Here is a 16127-nt window from a genome sequence, read left to right on the forward strand (position 1 = left end):
TATTAGCAATATCTGATTTATCAGTAAGCAATTAATCTCCATGTTTAAGATGATGGACAGTAGATTTAGTACATTTACCTTTGATTTTCTGGACCATGTTCCATACCTTGGACATAGGTGTCCGAGAATTTATTTTGGATACATGATTTTTCCAAGTTTGGCGTTTGTTCTGTTTAAAAGTACGCCGTGCTTTAGCATTTAACATCTTAAATTAATTTAAATTATGCACCATAGGATGGCGACGGAAATAATGTTCTGCTTTTTTCCTTGCCTTCCTAGCTTGTTTGCACTCATCGTTGAACCATGGTTTTCTTATGTGTGGAACTACAGAGGACTTTGGTATACACTCATCAGCTATGGAATTCAGTTCCTCAGAAAAGCATTTAATCGCATCAGAAACGTCAATAAAACGTTCAGGTTTAAGTTTTTCAGCACACAGTGTTTCATATAAAGCCCAATTAGCCTTTTTAAAATTCCGTCTTGTTGCTGGAGGAACATCGGATGGAGTTACAGCTTTTAATACAGTAGGAAAATGGTCACTTCCACAGAGGTCATCGTGGACTGACCATTCGAATTCATTTAATAGTTCTGAATTTGTAATTGACAAGTCAAGAGCAGAATAGGTCCCTGTACCAGGGTGTAAATATGTGTTGGAACCATCATTATAAATACACAAATCATTGTCAGAACAAAAGTCCTCCAACAACTTACCTTTAGTGTTTGTATTTACACCACCCCAGAGTGGGTTGTGTCCATTTAAATCTCCCATTATAATACAGGGCTTCGGGAGTTGGTCATACAGAGCCTGAAGATCAGTTTTGGCAAACGTTGAAGACGGCGAAATATAAAGAGAGCATAGCGTAAACGCTACATGTAAAGTAATTCTCACTGCAACAGCCTGCATATTAGTATTACGTGGAACAGGGCTTTGAATAACGTTTTGTCTGACTAGAATGGATGATCCGCCAGTGGCCCTATCACACGGAGGTGAAAAACAATGGTATGCATTAAAATGACGAAGGTCAAATGTATCTGTTTGTTTTAAATATGTCTCTTGGAGACAAATCGCTGAAGGTGTAAAATCTTGGACTAATAGCTGTACTTCATGTAAATTAGTCCTCAGTCCTCTGCAATTCCACTGTACAATATTATTGCAATAAACTATCTTTTGAGGGGATTTATTGGGGATCTACCCCGCACTCTTTTGGAGGGCGACAAGCTATGTGCCCTAGAATGGACGTTTTCAGAAACGTCCATGTCTTCAAGAGACCCATATTTGTTGAACAATTGAATTCTATTTTGTGACCCTTTAGGAGCTCTGCCACTTTGTTGTTTTGAAGCATCAGGCTTTGGCATAGATTTACTTTTAACAGTTTGCTGACTGTCAGCTGTCGATTTAGACTTCGAGAGTGACTGAGATGATGATGGTTTGTGATCAGGAGACGACTTTGAGGTACTTGGAAGTGATTCCTCAGTCTGAGATGATATAGCAGGGTACAAAAACTGTGGAGAATCGCAATTTACCCAAGTCAAGGTAGTTTGGCAACCTGTGGATGATTTTGTTCTTTTTGAGCTTGACTCAGATGATGTTTTTGCTACTGTAGCATAACTTTCTGGAAGTTCAGATCTCTTTACCATTTTTTTGCTTCGGAAAAGGAGATATTTTGAGTAAACTTTATTCTGTTTATCTCCATTTGCTCTTTCCAAATTGGACACTGTTTAGAAAATGACGAATGATCGCCTGAGCAGTTGGTGCATTTTTTATAGTCACTGTCACAATCTTCTGTTGTGTGTGTTTCCTCACCACAGTGAGCACACACAACAGACAATGTGCAAATATTTACACCATGTCCATATTTCTGACACGTAAAACACCTAAGCGGGTTGGGGATGTAAGTGTCAACACTGATATTACAATGTCCTGCTCTTACTGATTTTGGAATACTTGGAGAAGAGAAGTGGAAGAGATATGTGTTAGTAGGTTTTGTTTCTTAGTTTATCCGAGTTGTAAATCTTTAACAAAAGTCACCGCTTGATCTTTCATTTCTGATACAATGTCAAACTCAGTCATATCTGCAAACAATTGATCTCGGTCTCTAACAATGCCTTTGCTCGTGTTTAGAGTCTTGTGTGGAGTTACTGAAACCTGGACTCCAACAAAGAGCTCAGTTGACAACAGGTTGTTTGATTGCTGTTTCCTGCTACATTCTACAAGTAGGGAACCTGAACGCAGTCGTCTGATATTTCGTACCTCACCTGCTATGCCATGTATACCTTTAGATACCGCAAATGGGTTTAATTTGAAAGAGTCTCGATCACTAGAAATCGTGGCCAGTATTCAACGGACGGAATAGACGGTCGTAGTTCATCATCATCATTGTCAAGTTGACGCTTGTTTCTTTTAATGGCGGTTGTGTAAGCCATAGTTACTTTAATATGGTTCATCATCCGAGCTCCCCACCCACCATGGAGTATCACAAGGACAATGCTAAAAACAAGTGGGCCTCCGACTTGCAGCACCAAGGACACTCAGACAACACACCCCAGCAGAAGAACTATAAATAATTGATCTACCAGATTGGCCCATGAGCCACCGCCTTTGGGCATAAGACTCTAGGCAAAATTCATATTATCATATTTCACAATCCAAAAAGTTAGAGATCAATAGTAGTGCCAAGAAAATTCGAACAATTCAAAATAATATTTGTGCAATGACACATACACAGTCCATGCACAGGGCTTGGCGTGACCAGCTGATTGGTCGAACCGGGCCCATTCGACCACCCGTCTAGTCGAAGTCATGGCCAAAGCGGTATATTGAGCAACAGGAACACAGTTACAGGTCCCTATTGCCCTCAACCACCAGGATCCCCTCCTCCGCCGACACAGGGCCGCAACCCACGGCAAAGGGGTTGGTGGACCAAATATCCCCCCGGGTCCACAACGGGGGTGTCGGTGAGCTCTTGGCATTACCCAGCACCCACCACGAGAAGGTGCCTCGCTTGGAAATGATGATACAGATGACAAGTTTTAAACTCTTGTCGTCAAGAAACAAACAATGTATACGATCTTGGTTTAACGTGTTATCTACTGCGTATTGGACATGATGGCAGGGGCGTGGAGGATATTGATGGTTTTCTTATGGCAGATGGCGCTGATGCCTCATTACAAACGGGTAAAGCCTGTACTCCTCAAACTGAGGAACTTGAAAATTTTGGAGTAATTATTGAGGCAGGGGCAGTGGGATAGGATTGTCTTCAGTGACGTGTCACACGTTACACTGCACTTGTTGGAATCTGACGGAAGCCACGTGCCTCGCGTGGGAAAATTGTTGAAGAGGGAACGTGTGACTGCCCCAGAGGATCAGATAGATACGTGAACTTGTCAGAGTAAGACCCTATTTTGAGACTTTCAGAATAAAGTGTGAACCTAACAGAGATGGCGCAAAAACAGCACTACAGTCTTGTGTTCCTGGGCTGACCGTTAGGAGGACAGACGTAATGATTTGGGAGATGTTTGTGACAACGGTCCCTCTCAGTATTGGTTGTTGGCTAGGTGAATCCTTTTTCCTACAGTAACATATTTTTTACTTTTGCTTCACTTGCAGTCTTGAACTTGTATGTCAAACATAACAAGGCTCCAGTCCATACTGTAGTTCCCTCCTGTTCCTCATGAATCATCCAGCAAGACCTTGGGTAAACACTCGTAAACCATTTCCGGTTAGAGTGTTTCAACAGTGTCCCCTGTCCAGGAGAAGACGTCGTGATGGCCGCTCTAGATTGTTATTTGTTTGTTTTCAACCCTTTCACCAGTATGAAGTTGAGCTTTTGGGGTTGTGGAATGCCATGCACAATTTTCCCAATAACACGATGTCACAATACACGTCTGTATTCCATCCTGGATGATAGCAAGCATAACACACATCTATTTCTATGATTATGCATACAACTTTCATTTGTGTGGCTCAGTATAACAAGTGTTAGTTTAAGTAATTATAGAACACCACAGTAACAGCTTAAAATATTAGCAAATATAAGCACCTATTGTAATTTGTTGTCAGCACTGCTTCAGGGTCATTATGAGCACATCAGGGTGTACACTTCATAACATTAGCCACATGAGCATAGTCTCAGACTTAATTCACTGGTAAATAGTTGTGTGTCACACTATTTCTGACTCTGTTGCAGCTGTGAAGGAGTCCTGCCGTGGGATGTATGTGTTTCCCACCAAGAACTGTCGGGAGTACCTGGACTACAACCCGTATGTTTGTGGGGGCTCAGTGAAGCTCAAGTTCCACCATGCTGCCCACAGTCCAGACATTCAGTCCATGCTGAAGGTAGCCTCGCCCCTTGCAAGAGTGAACCGATCTATCATTCTATTCGGCTGTGGGGTCTGGCAACACTTCGACTTAGAGGAGACCACCAAATTTGCCTTGACTCTGACAAACATGTTTAGTTTGATATCATCCGATTCAAATTGGCCAAAGCTGGTGTGGGCGGGTTTTCATTACCTTGGTCTGTGGCGTCATGCACTTGTCCCAACGGTTAACAATGCTTATGTTGCACACTTTAACCAGTACATGAAGCAGATATTAGCCCCTCTGAAGGTACCCATGTTTGATACTGTCAACATCACGAAAGGCGTGCGTAGCGTAGATGGAACACACTATGGACCAGGGGTTAATTTCCTAAAGGCTCAGATATACCTCAATTATATTGAGGAACTCCAACACAAGGGGGAGTGGTGAAGAGTTCACCAACAAAGAATTTTCTCTATAGATACATGTACACACATAACTAGCTCTGAGTGAACAGTGATGAACAACTGATGGTTTGCATTGTCACTATATGAGCAGATGGACGGTCATGTAGTCATTGAGTCATGAATTTTTTATTCTCATAAAACATTCAGAAAAATATGTTTAGTTCTTGTTCATCGAAACAAACACAAACAACCATTTTTCATTTGATGAAAGATCATATGGTGAAAAAATATCTCAATATGTAATTTCACGTTCCTTATAAACATTTGAAACTGTGTGAAGTAACTTACTGATAGTTAGTTATCACATCACAAGTGTTTTCCTGAATCACATTATTGCTTTTTTTTAAAACAAATCCCCAACTGAAAAGAATTAAATTTTGATTCTGACTTGATTTTGTTTTAATTTATTTTCTTGTGATAAAGCGCTGTATAGGAAATACATTGCCTCTACGCAGTGTACGTTTTCCTGGAGTGAAGCGGTTCCAATCACCAATATGATGTATTAATCCGTGTTACATGGTTCTATATAGGAAAGCAAAATATTGCATTATTTTAATGATATTTTCATTTTTTAGAACGTGGATAATAAATAGGATACAAAACTCGTTCCCCTTTCATATTAAGTTTATGTCCCTCATGAAATAATTTTGGTTTGAGCTAAAGCTCATGACAAACCAAAATTATTTCACGAGGGTCATGAACTAGTAGTATAATTAATGGTGGCATGAGAGCACCATTATTAAACTGCTAATTAATATTGATAACAAAGATCGAGACCCTTTCCCAAAAAACTTAACCCAAATTGACACGATCCGTCTCCCTCCTCACTATGTCAGTGTAGAGGCGGCAGTGGTCTATTACTGTAAATCATGAAATTAATGCGAAAAATGCGTCTGTACATGTGTTGCATTATTAAAATGACGCATTTCAGCCTGGGGGTGTACTTTTGAATAAACGTCAGAAAACGGATATCTCTTCTTGTCTTTATTATGTTTTATTGTCTTCAATACAATCAATACAGAATGAAACAACAATGTAGTCATCTTGTATAACATTAATTGACAATCGAGCACTCATTTCATTGACACTACTTATTCATCGGCAAATTTTGTCACTAAGCAGAAGTGTTGACACTACACACTACACCGTTCAATACAGGTCACTTCCTCATTACAGGTATCACAAGTCAGTTATCACTGGTAACAATAATCACTGTCAATTGTTCAAAGTCATTGAAGCACATCAGCCAGACCGGACATTCTCCAGCCACGCAGGATCGTATCGTAATCTTTGCTCACCTTTGCAATTGCGGCCTCCATCCATTTGGCATGCAGAGGCTTCATCACACTTATTCATAAATCCACATGTGTGTCCTTTTTGGAACCTGTCAAATTGTCTGACACTTTGTTGGCGTACCAATTAATAAATTAGTTCTTCTTGGCCACCTTGAATTCACCATTCACCGACAAATCCATGGGCTGTAACTCTCCTGTGCATCCTGCGGGCACAAATCATACTTCAAAATGTTGTTTTTTTCAATCGATCCAGGACATTTTCACACCTGTGGGCTGCGAAGACATCAAAAATCAAAAACACCGGTCTGGTCAAAGTTTATGACAAGGTCGGCTGGAATCGACTTAGACTTGACTGTCTCCCCTACCGCTTTGATGAACTTGACTTGACTGTCTCCCCTACCGCTTTGATGAACTCTTCCTTCTTTTCGTCAAAATCAGCTGGGAGTTTCCTGGCTGCTTTAGTGGCCTTCCTTTTCACAAACTTGTAGCAATTTAGGAATGAATTCGACCACGATCAGTCTAGCATAATGGGACCTCCATTTTCTTCAAGCAAAGTACGGTTCTCATGTAACACTATGCCCCTAGCAGTAGCCAAAATGATGTTTCGATTGACAATTCCACCCGCCGCTCTGATCTCCTTCACGTGTTCATATACAAGTCTGTCCAACTCCCCTAGCAGTAATGAACGGCCACGTGACTTATGGTCGAGTTTGGTGGTGTCTTCATCAGGCTTCACTTTACTCTTTGCAACAATGTATGCTTTCTTCATAACACAAACAGCACTTTCCCCTAAACTAACGTCTAACACCTTACCAGAGTGCTTCGCTGCACGTGTGTTGGTCTGCACTGCATACTTGGCAATCTTGGCTCTTGTCTCCGGTGAATAGTGGTTGTTGATTCTTTTCCTCTTCACACCTCTGCAAGATGTAATAGCATCGGGGTTGTACTCAGATATCTCCATTCGTGAGGCTTTTTCAGGTGTCTCAGCTGTCGCAGGGTCTGGAAGGCCAACAGGCTGGCACTTGGTCATGGTAACGAACTTCAGCATGATTTTGCCGTTGTGACATTGCACAATTACCAAGGTTTTTTATGTGTTAACATGTGTCACCTCAAATTATTTTGAGCAAATCCTTTCAACAGAAGTCTTTCAAGTCGGATTACATTTTTAATTGTCATAAGGCAAGTAGTAGCAAGCAAGCACATGATCAAACATGGCAGCATAATCAAGACATCGTCAGCTCCATTCCATTCAATGCTTAACAAGTTCAATTCAGGTCACTTGTGTGTGGTAATAAGAAATGAAAAAAATGAACATCAAAGAATCAGGGTGTCGTATTTTCTGATCAAAACAGCTTCCTGAGCTCGCATTAATTTCATGACGCATTTTAGACAAGATCTTTGCACTCACATTAAATTCATGACGCATTAATTTCATGATTTACAGTATTAGAATACACTTAAAGTGGGTCACAGCAGGGTAGCTCTATGGCAACGGTGACATACATTATTGTTAAAATCATTCACACCTGCTGGTAGCAGAGCACACCGACTACAGTGATACCAATAAAGGTCTATTTTTAGAGTAACATATTCGATTATCGGTTCAGTGTCGTATTCAGGTCTTATGTAGGTGTTTAGGTAGTTGGCTAATTGCAGTTTTATAATCACTGTATGGAATGGAATAAGAAGTGGAGTCACACATTTGTTGAGTGCTGCCTTAGCAGCAATGTCAGCCAGTGTATTCCCTGAAATACCTACGTGGCTAGGTAACCAACAAAAGACGATGTCCTATTGGCCAGTTGCAAGATCATTATACATTTCAATAATTTTAATTAAAAGTGGATGTTTGCACGACAAATTTTTAATAGCCTGAAGGCAAGAAAGAGAGTCGGAATAGATTATATATTGTTTACGTTTAGGGTGCCTTTGAATATATTTAAGAGCCGTTAGTATGGCGTTTGCTTCAGCTGTAAAAATAGAGCTGTTATCTGGTAGTCTAGAAGATATTGTTCTGGATCCAATGACAGTGGCACAAGCCACTGCACCACCGTCCTTGGACCCATCTGTAAATAAGGGCTTGTAATTGCTATATTTAGTTTTTAATTGATTATATTCTTGTTTATATTGTAGTTCATTAGTTTCTGATTTTTTAAATGAAGTCAATGTTAGGTCAACTTGTGGCCTAACCAATTGCCAAGGAGGAGAAGAAAGAAGACGGGAGGGAGCTATGTTTTCCAGCCCTAGAGGTGGAACAAGAGAAGACTTCTTGTCGTACAAATCCTCATAAAGTGGATTGAACACACAGGTATATGCAGGGTTAGATTCATAAGAATATAAGAATATAATTTAGTCATGTATTGTAAGGATAATTTTATACGACGTTGTGTAAGAGATGGTTCATCGGCCTAAACGTAAAGACTGTCAATAGGTAAAGTTCGGAGAGCCCCAAGACAAAGTCTTAGACCTTAATGGTGGACAGAATCTAATAGTTTCAGGTTGCTTTTGCAGGCTCCACCATATACGATGGAGCCATAATCAAGTTTTGAACGGACCAGTGATCGATATAGTTGTAGCAGGGTAGCCTGATCCTCTCCCCACTTTGAGTTGGAAACAACTTTCAACAGATCGAGTGCTTTCAGGCATTTGGCTTTTAGGGATTTAATATGCTGCAAAAAGGTTAAATGGGAATCAAAAATAGGCCCAAGAACTTGGCCTCCTTTACAACTTTAATGGGAGTGCCACTTAAATATAGTTCAGGGTCTTTATGCGATTTATATTTCCTACAAAAGTGTATACAGTTAGTTTTCGACTTTGAAAATTTGAAACCGTTTTCAAGACACCATTTATTTATTTTATTTAAACACAACTGTAATTGCCGTTCAATAGTATGCATATTTTTACCACAACAGGAAATATTAAAATCATCCACAAAAAGCGATCCATCAACTGAATCATTTAAAACCTTGGATAAACTATTGATCTTAATGCTAAATAAGGTCACTGACAAAATACTGCCCTGGGGAACACCCTGGTCCTGATTATAATGATCAGACAGGGTTGAACCCACACGGACTTGAAATTGCCTGTCTCTTAAAAATTGTGATATGAAAAGAGGCAAACGGCCTCTCAAACCAAAATCATGCAGATCCTTCAAAATGCCATGCTTCCAGGTGGTATCATAAGCCTTTTCAAGATCAAAGAAAATTGATACAGCATGTTGTTTGTTGACTATAGCATTTTTAACGAAGGATTCTAAACGTACCAGATGATCAATGGTACTATGATTTTTTCTGAAACCACATTGAATATTTGTGAGAAGGTTATTGGTTTCAAGATACCAAACTAGTCTATTATTCACCATACGTTCCATGGTTTTGCAAACACAGCTAGTTAACGATATTGGTCCATAATTCGACGGATCTGTATGATCCTTACCAGGTTTTGGTATTGGAACTACAATGGCATTTCTCCATGAAGGAGGAAATTTTCCAGACGTCCATATTTGGTCAAATAGATCCAAAAGTGTCATCAAAAATGATTCAGGTAAGTGTTTTAGTAGCTGGTAATGTATATTATCATCACCTGTTGCAGTGTCATGAGCTTGCTCAAGAGCCGTATGGAGCTCATGTAAAGAAAACACTTCATTGTTACCTTCGCCGTTGTGTGAATCGAAATTAAGCTTTATCTTTTCCTGTTGTTTCTGATATCTCTGAAACTTAGGGACATAATTCGCCGACGATGAATTCTTGGCAAGAGTTTCGCCAATTTTATTTGCAATTTCAGATGTGCCAGTAATTAAATTATCCCCATCTTTAAGATGGTGAACAGCAGTTTTTGAACCTTTACCTTTAATTCTTTGAACCATGTTCCATACCTTTGATATTGGTATACGTGAATTAAGTTTGGACACATAGTTCCTCCAAGATTGCCTTTTATTTTGTTTGAAGGTGCGACGTGCCTTCGCATTGAGTATTTTATATTTATTCAGACCCGTGAAGGTCCCGGGGTAGAATAGGCCTTCAGCAACCCATGCTTGCCATAAAAGGTGACTATGCTTGTCGTAAGAGGCGACTAACGGGATCGGGTGGTCAGCCTCGCTGACTTGGTTGACACATGTCATCGGTTCCCAAGTGCGCAGATCGATGCTCATGTTGTTGATCACTGGATTGTCTGGTCCAGACTCGATTATTTACAGACCGCCGCCATAAACCTGAATACTGCTGAGTGCGGCGTAAAACTAAACTCACTCACTCACTTATATTTATTCAAGTTGTGGACAGTTGGGTGACGATGGAAATAATGTTCCGCCTTTTTTCTCGCTTTTCTAGCTTGTCTACAATCTGTATTAAACCATGGCTTTCGTACATGTGGAGTCGTAGAGGACTTAGGTATACACTCATCAGCTATTTCATTTAAAATGTCAGCAAAGGTTTGAATGGGATCGGTTATATCACTGAAACAGCCAGGTCGCAGTTTCGATTTACAAATAGTTTGGAATAAAGGCCAGTCAGCCTTCGAAAAGTTCCATCTTGTATGTGATGGAGAAGCAGATGGAGTTAGTTCTGAGAGAATAGTCGGGAAGTGATCACTTCCACAAAGGTCATTATGAACAGACCAATGAAATTCATTCAGTAAAATAGAATCTGCTAGAGACAGATCCAGAGAAGAATAAGTACCACTTGCAGGATGCAGATATGTACTTGAGTCATTATTAAATATGCACAGATCATTACTGGAAATAAAATCTTCAAGTATTTTGCCTTTAGTGCTAGTGTTAGTGCTGCCCCAAAGTGGGTTGTGACCATTGAGATCACCCATAATAACACATGGCTTCGGGAGTTCATCATAGAGTGATTGAAGATCAGTCTGTTGAAGTGCAGATGAAGGTGGAATATAGAGAGAGCCTAATGTAAATGCAACACCGAGAGTAAGTCGTACTGCCACAGCTTGGAGCGAAGTTGTTAGTAGAACGGGACTGTGAATAACATCCCTCCATACAAGTATAGAAGATCCACCAGTGGCCCTGTCACCTAGAGGGGAAAAACAATGATAGGCTGTAAACTGGCGCAAAGTAAAAATGTCCGTCTGTTTCAGATACGTTTCTTGTACACAAAATACCGATGGTGTTAGATCCTGGACTAATAGCTGCAATTCATTAAAATTAGTCCTAAGACCTCTACAATTCCACTGTACGATAGTAGCAGGTTGACTTATCTTTTAGGTGGAATGATAGGGGATCTGCCCCTCACTTTCTTCGAGGGCGACAAGCTATATGTCCTGGGACAGGAGTTTTCGGACACTTCCATGTCCTCTAGTGAACCGTATTTGTTATATATCTTGATTGGATTTTCTGAACTCTTTTGAGGTCTGCCACTTTTTTTCAATGATTCTGTTCTTGGTTTATGAATACTTTGAACAGTGTTTTTAGAATTGACTTTAGTTCGAGTTTGTTGGTTGGACTGAGATAATGAATGTTCCCCGGATGAAGAATCTTGATTAGAAGACTGTGATGGAATGTCTGGCTGGATAACCACGTTATTTCCAGAGTTCTCAGTCTGAGTAGACTGTTCAGGTGTGAGTGGCTGAGGTGTGTTGGTTTTAACCCATGTCAAGTCGGTCTGACAATGTATTGAGGAGGTGGGTACTGATAAGGTGTTTACCTGTGGGTTTGTGTCCGAAGATGTCCTGGCAACTGATGCATATGAACCACTTGGTGCTGTTGATTCAACGATTTTTTTTGGCATCTACAAAGCTAATATTTTGGGTAAATTTGATTTTAGTAATTTCCATTTGTTTTTTTCCAAATTGGGCAGTCTTTTGAAAAGGAGAATGATTTCCTGTACAGTTTGTGCACTTCTTTATGTTACTAGTACAGTCTTCTGTAACATGGCTAGTTTCACTGCAGTGGCCACATGTTATTGGTTTTGTACAGTTGTAAACACCGTGTCCATATTTTTGACATCTAAAACATCTCAAAGGATTTGGGATATAGATGTCAACGGACATATTGCTGTAACCAACCTTGACTGACTTTGAAGGATTCGGTGAAGAGAAAGCAAAGAGGTAGGCATTTGTCTGAATGGTGTCATTGTTTCTGCGGGTAGTAAAACGCTTGACAAATATTACTCCCTGATCTTTCATTTCAGAAGCAATGTCTAACTCAGACATAGCAGCCAACAGTCGATCCCTGTCTCTGATGATACCCTTGCTGGTATTTAGTGTTCTATGGGCAGAGACTATCACAGGAACTCCAACGAACATATCCGTAGATAAAAGGTTGATAGCCTGCTGTTTTCTGCTACATTCAATTAGAATGGATCCTGAACACAAGTGTATGATGTTTTGTACCTCTCCAGCTATTCCGTTGATACCTTTAGAAACCGCAAAAGGATTAAGTTTTAAGGGAGTCTTATCCGGAGTTTCCATTATCAAAAATCGTGCCCAATGATCAGTAGAAGCACCTTGTCGCTGTTCTCCAACATCATCGAGTGGACGTTTTGTTTTTTTGGGGGGGGTGTTTGGTATTCCATGTTTAAGACATATTTGTTCATCACCCGAGCTCCCCACCCACCACGGAGTATCACAAGGACAATGCTAAAGCGGATCTCCAGCTTGCAGCACCAAGGATTACCCAGGTGATATACTCCAGCAGAAAAATTAAGAGATTAATGATTCTACCAGATTGGCCCATGAGCCACCGCCTTCTGGCATAGGACTCTAGGCAAAGTTCACAATAAACATATCCAAGTCAAGTCAAATATTGTTCCAAGAATAAGGGTGCCAAGACCATAAGTTCAACAATTCCAAATAAAAAATCTGTGCTGTTGTATATAATCCATGCACAGGGCTTGGCATGACCTGCCGATTGGTTGAATCGGGCCCATTCAACCACCCGTCTAGGTGAAGTAAGGGCCGAAGTGGTGTGTTGGGCAAATGAAACGCAGTTAAAAGCCCATCTGCCCTCAACCACCAGGATCCCGTCCTCCACCGACACGGGGCACAACCCATGGCAAACAGGTTGCCCAATTTAGTCGCCTCTTACGACAAGCAATGGGGTGCTGTGGACACATTCTGTCCCGGGTCCACACGGGAGTCATTATTATTTACTTTATATAGACAGGCCATATGGATTATGGACTTACGCTTGTATTTTAGAATTATTGTTTCGAGGAAGAGGTCTAAATTATTTATAATTTCAGTTAACGAACCCATAAAATTCTCTTCTAATACATCTTCATGAAAAGTAATAGTCAATTGAAAATGAAAACCGAAAGCTATTTCTTTATTAAACATGTCAACAATCAGAACCCTGAGTTCAATCAAATACATGCTTTTAGCTCACAACAATTCCTTTATAGGTTGACACAATTCCATCTTTATACATAGGTGTAAACACATCTCTAATAGGATGAACAAGTAGTAGTAAAAAATTTCTAATAGAGTGAATACGCAGGTGGCGGCGCTGTGGCTTCCAGTCGGCTAAGTGGTGTTGGGACCTCCCCCCTTCTTTTGATTTCAGCGAAGCAGTTTAATGTGATTCTATTATGCCGTCGGTTTTCACGATAAATGCCTGTTGAGCTTGCTGAATCCCCTGTTTTATGTACTTTTTTCTCGTCCTCGCTTATAGAATTTTTAAGAACCTTCGATCTAATCTCGTTGTTCATTTTGTTGTATTTTTCTAGTTCGCTTATGATCAAACGAAACTCCTCTTCTGAGATTTTGTTATCATTGCGCGCAGTGGAAACGTGATCTTCTATTGTGTTTAACTTTGATACAGCATTCTAACTGTATCGTGTTTCTTTGCTTTACGGTTCAAATTGCGGGATGTAAATTTAAACACCGACCCAATGTTCCTGACACTATAGCCGCTATTTCAAGTCCTAACACCACCGGTGCGGCTACGACTGTTGTCAACAATCCAACTCTTACTGCTTCTTATCCCATGCTAGCTGCCATTAGAGTGGTATCAACACCATCTATGTAGTTTAAAGATCTCTTGTATTTTTTATGCAGTGATGCCCGCATATCACGTTCTTGTTCTAGTTGGTGTTTTATTTCGTATATCTGTTTCAGACGAAATCCGTCTGCACTTCCTTTAATATTTTCTTCATCATCTATGGCCGGATACAGCCCCAAATCTTGGTTAGAGATATAGTGTCTTCCATTGTCACTGTGACACCTTGCAGACTGGTGTGTGTCACCCCCAACCGGCATGTAAATTGAGCAAATGTTATCTTTATGTCTTTCAGCGAACCACCAGAGTTTGATTCCTTTAACGATCTCAGTATCACTCTGCTGTGGTTCACCAAGGAAGACTTGTATGGCTAGTGTGGTTTCATCCACTAGGTAGTTTTCTAGGAGGGTAGTCACACCATCGAATTCAGACACCAACTGTAATACTGCGTTCTCCCCGGGTTTGCATGACAGCATAAAGACTGGTCTACTCGAGATTGGTGTGATGATTACACTGCGTCTTTGCACTGGGACGTAAGCGACTTGCATGATTCCATTGTTTACGACTTTGTTTATGTAGTGGCCTTTGTTTTCTATGAAAACGTATGGGGAAAATAGTGCTACATTGAGAAGCCAGTTGATTTGAACTGGTAATATCGTCCACTTGTCACCAGTGCGTATTAGATAATACAGCGAGTTTTGTTGAATTCTTGGCCTTTCAAGGTTTCCTAAACTGAGCAATTTACCCCCGAATGATGGGTGTATTTTCCATTCACCAGCATTGTCTTGAAATATTTCATATATTGTGCAAGGGGTTATTTCCTGCGAGTAGTCAATTGTTGTAAATCCTAGCATTCTCGCAAACGGTTCACTGAATCTCAGGTTGTGTGATCCTTTGGAGTTGTCTAACACCAATGTTCCGTTTGAGTCACTTATTATAAGTTTTGCTCCCAAGTCTTTGAAAATGTCGCCATTGAGAGAACAAACGCTGTAGTAACCATCGGGTATGTAGAACCTTCTTCCACTAACGAAGATCCACTGATTTTTTCTGTGTTCGATGTTTGTCCATCGCGGGTAGTAGGTGATATTGCATAGTGCTATTTCGAGTTGTCCAGATGCGTTATCAATGGCGTGCATAAGTTGAATGGACTCACCATTCGTTATATCCGGAAGCATGATATACATATCATATTATAAATTATATATAATAACAACATGCATTACTATAAAAATGACAACATAAACGCCTCTGACTTCATACATATGAAAATCTTGGTTGATGTGGATCGTTTTGTATTTCAGAGCCCGATTCATAGATGTGTTTGAACATTATGGGTTTTCTGTCACGAACGTGAAAACGGTACACGCATGGTTAAACAACCCGATGCAGTTCTGGCAGAATCAATTCAATTTCGCAGTGTGGTGCGCGATGGCTGGATGCGGCTTTGATGTTGACAGACACTAGGCGGGATGAACTGAGCAAATCTGTGTTTACGTTTCATGTGTACTACCATATCAGACATATTCAGAAAGAAATATGCGCACCAATACCTCAGGATAAGGCACGGAATGCAATAAACAATCCGTACGATAGACGGGCCTACGAACGAGTTTTTAATGAGTTCGGTGTCGATCCTAGTATGGACTGGCTTTTGCCGGGGCCAAATCATGGATTAGGAATTCCTATCGTTCACAATCAGTTTCTCACGGAAGCCAGCTAAGACATGGTGGGCGTGTGGGCTATACTCGGGGCTCAATCACAGACGCGTTCCATTATCATAGGTAAGGGAACCCCTTACGACCCACAGAAACAATTCGTGTTTAACATTAAGGATGCTATTGCATCACCGGTAGATCTGCCTAGCACTATAAAACGATACCAGGACACATTACAATATGCCAGGTCAAAAGTCGACTATATATGACTCCTAGCGATATGCGTCTGAGAATCAATAAAATAACTGGCTCCAACAATGAAATAATCATCGCCACAGCAGATCAAAACTTGGGTGTTAATGATGATATAAATGTGGGTATATATGATGATATAAATGTTCACCCCCAGCGGTGAAACAGGTATACTGCAACCACCCCAGAGTCAGTGTCCAGACGACC

The 16127-nt window shown here is 40.5% G+C and overlaps 1 protein-coding gene across 1 annotated transcript in view; it reads left to right on the forward strand.

Annotated features, from left to right (window-relative positions):
- The window catches only part of LOC137271796 (uncharacterized), a 168358-nt gene extending 163611 nt beyond the window's left edge, over positions 1-4747 (forward strand). Inside the window, exon 5 of the mRNA XM_067804196.1 lies at positions 4188-4747. Coding sequence (XP_067660297.1) covers positions 4188-4747 — 560 coding nt within the window. The remainder of the gene's footprint in view (positions 1-4187) is intronic.
- The last annotated feature ends 11380 nt before the right edge of the window (positions 4748-16127 follow it).

The sequence above is a fragment of the Haliotis asinina genome, chromosome 2 (assembly GCF_037392515.1).
Source record: "Haliotis asinina isolate JCU_RB_2024 chromosome 2, JCU_Hal_asi_v2, whole genome shotgun sequence".
Classification (NCBI taxonomy): Eukaryota; Metazoa; Mollusca; class Gastropoda; order Lepetellida; family Haliotidae; genus Haliotis; species Haliotis asinina.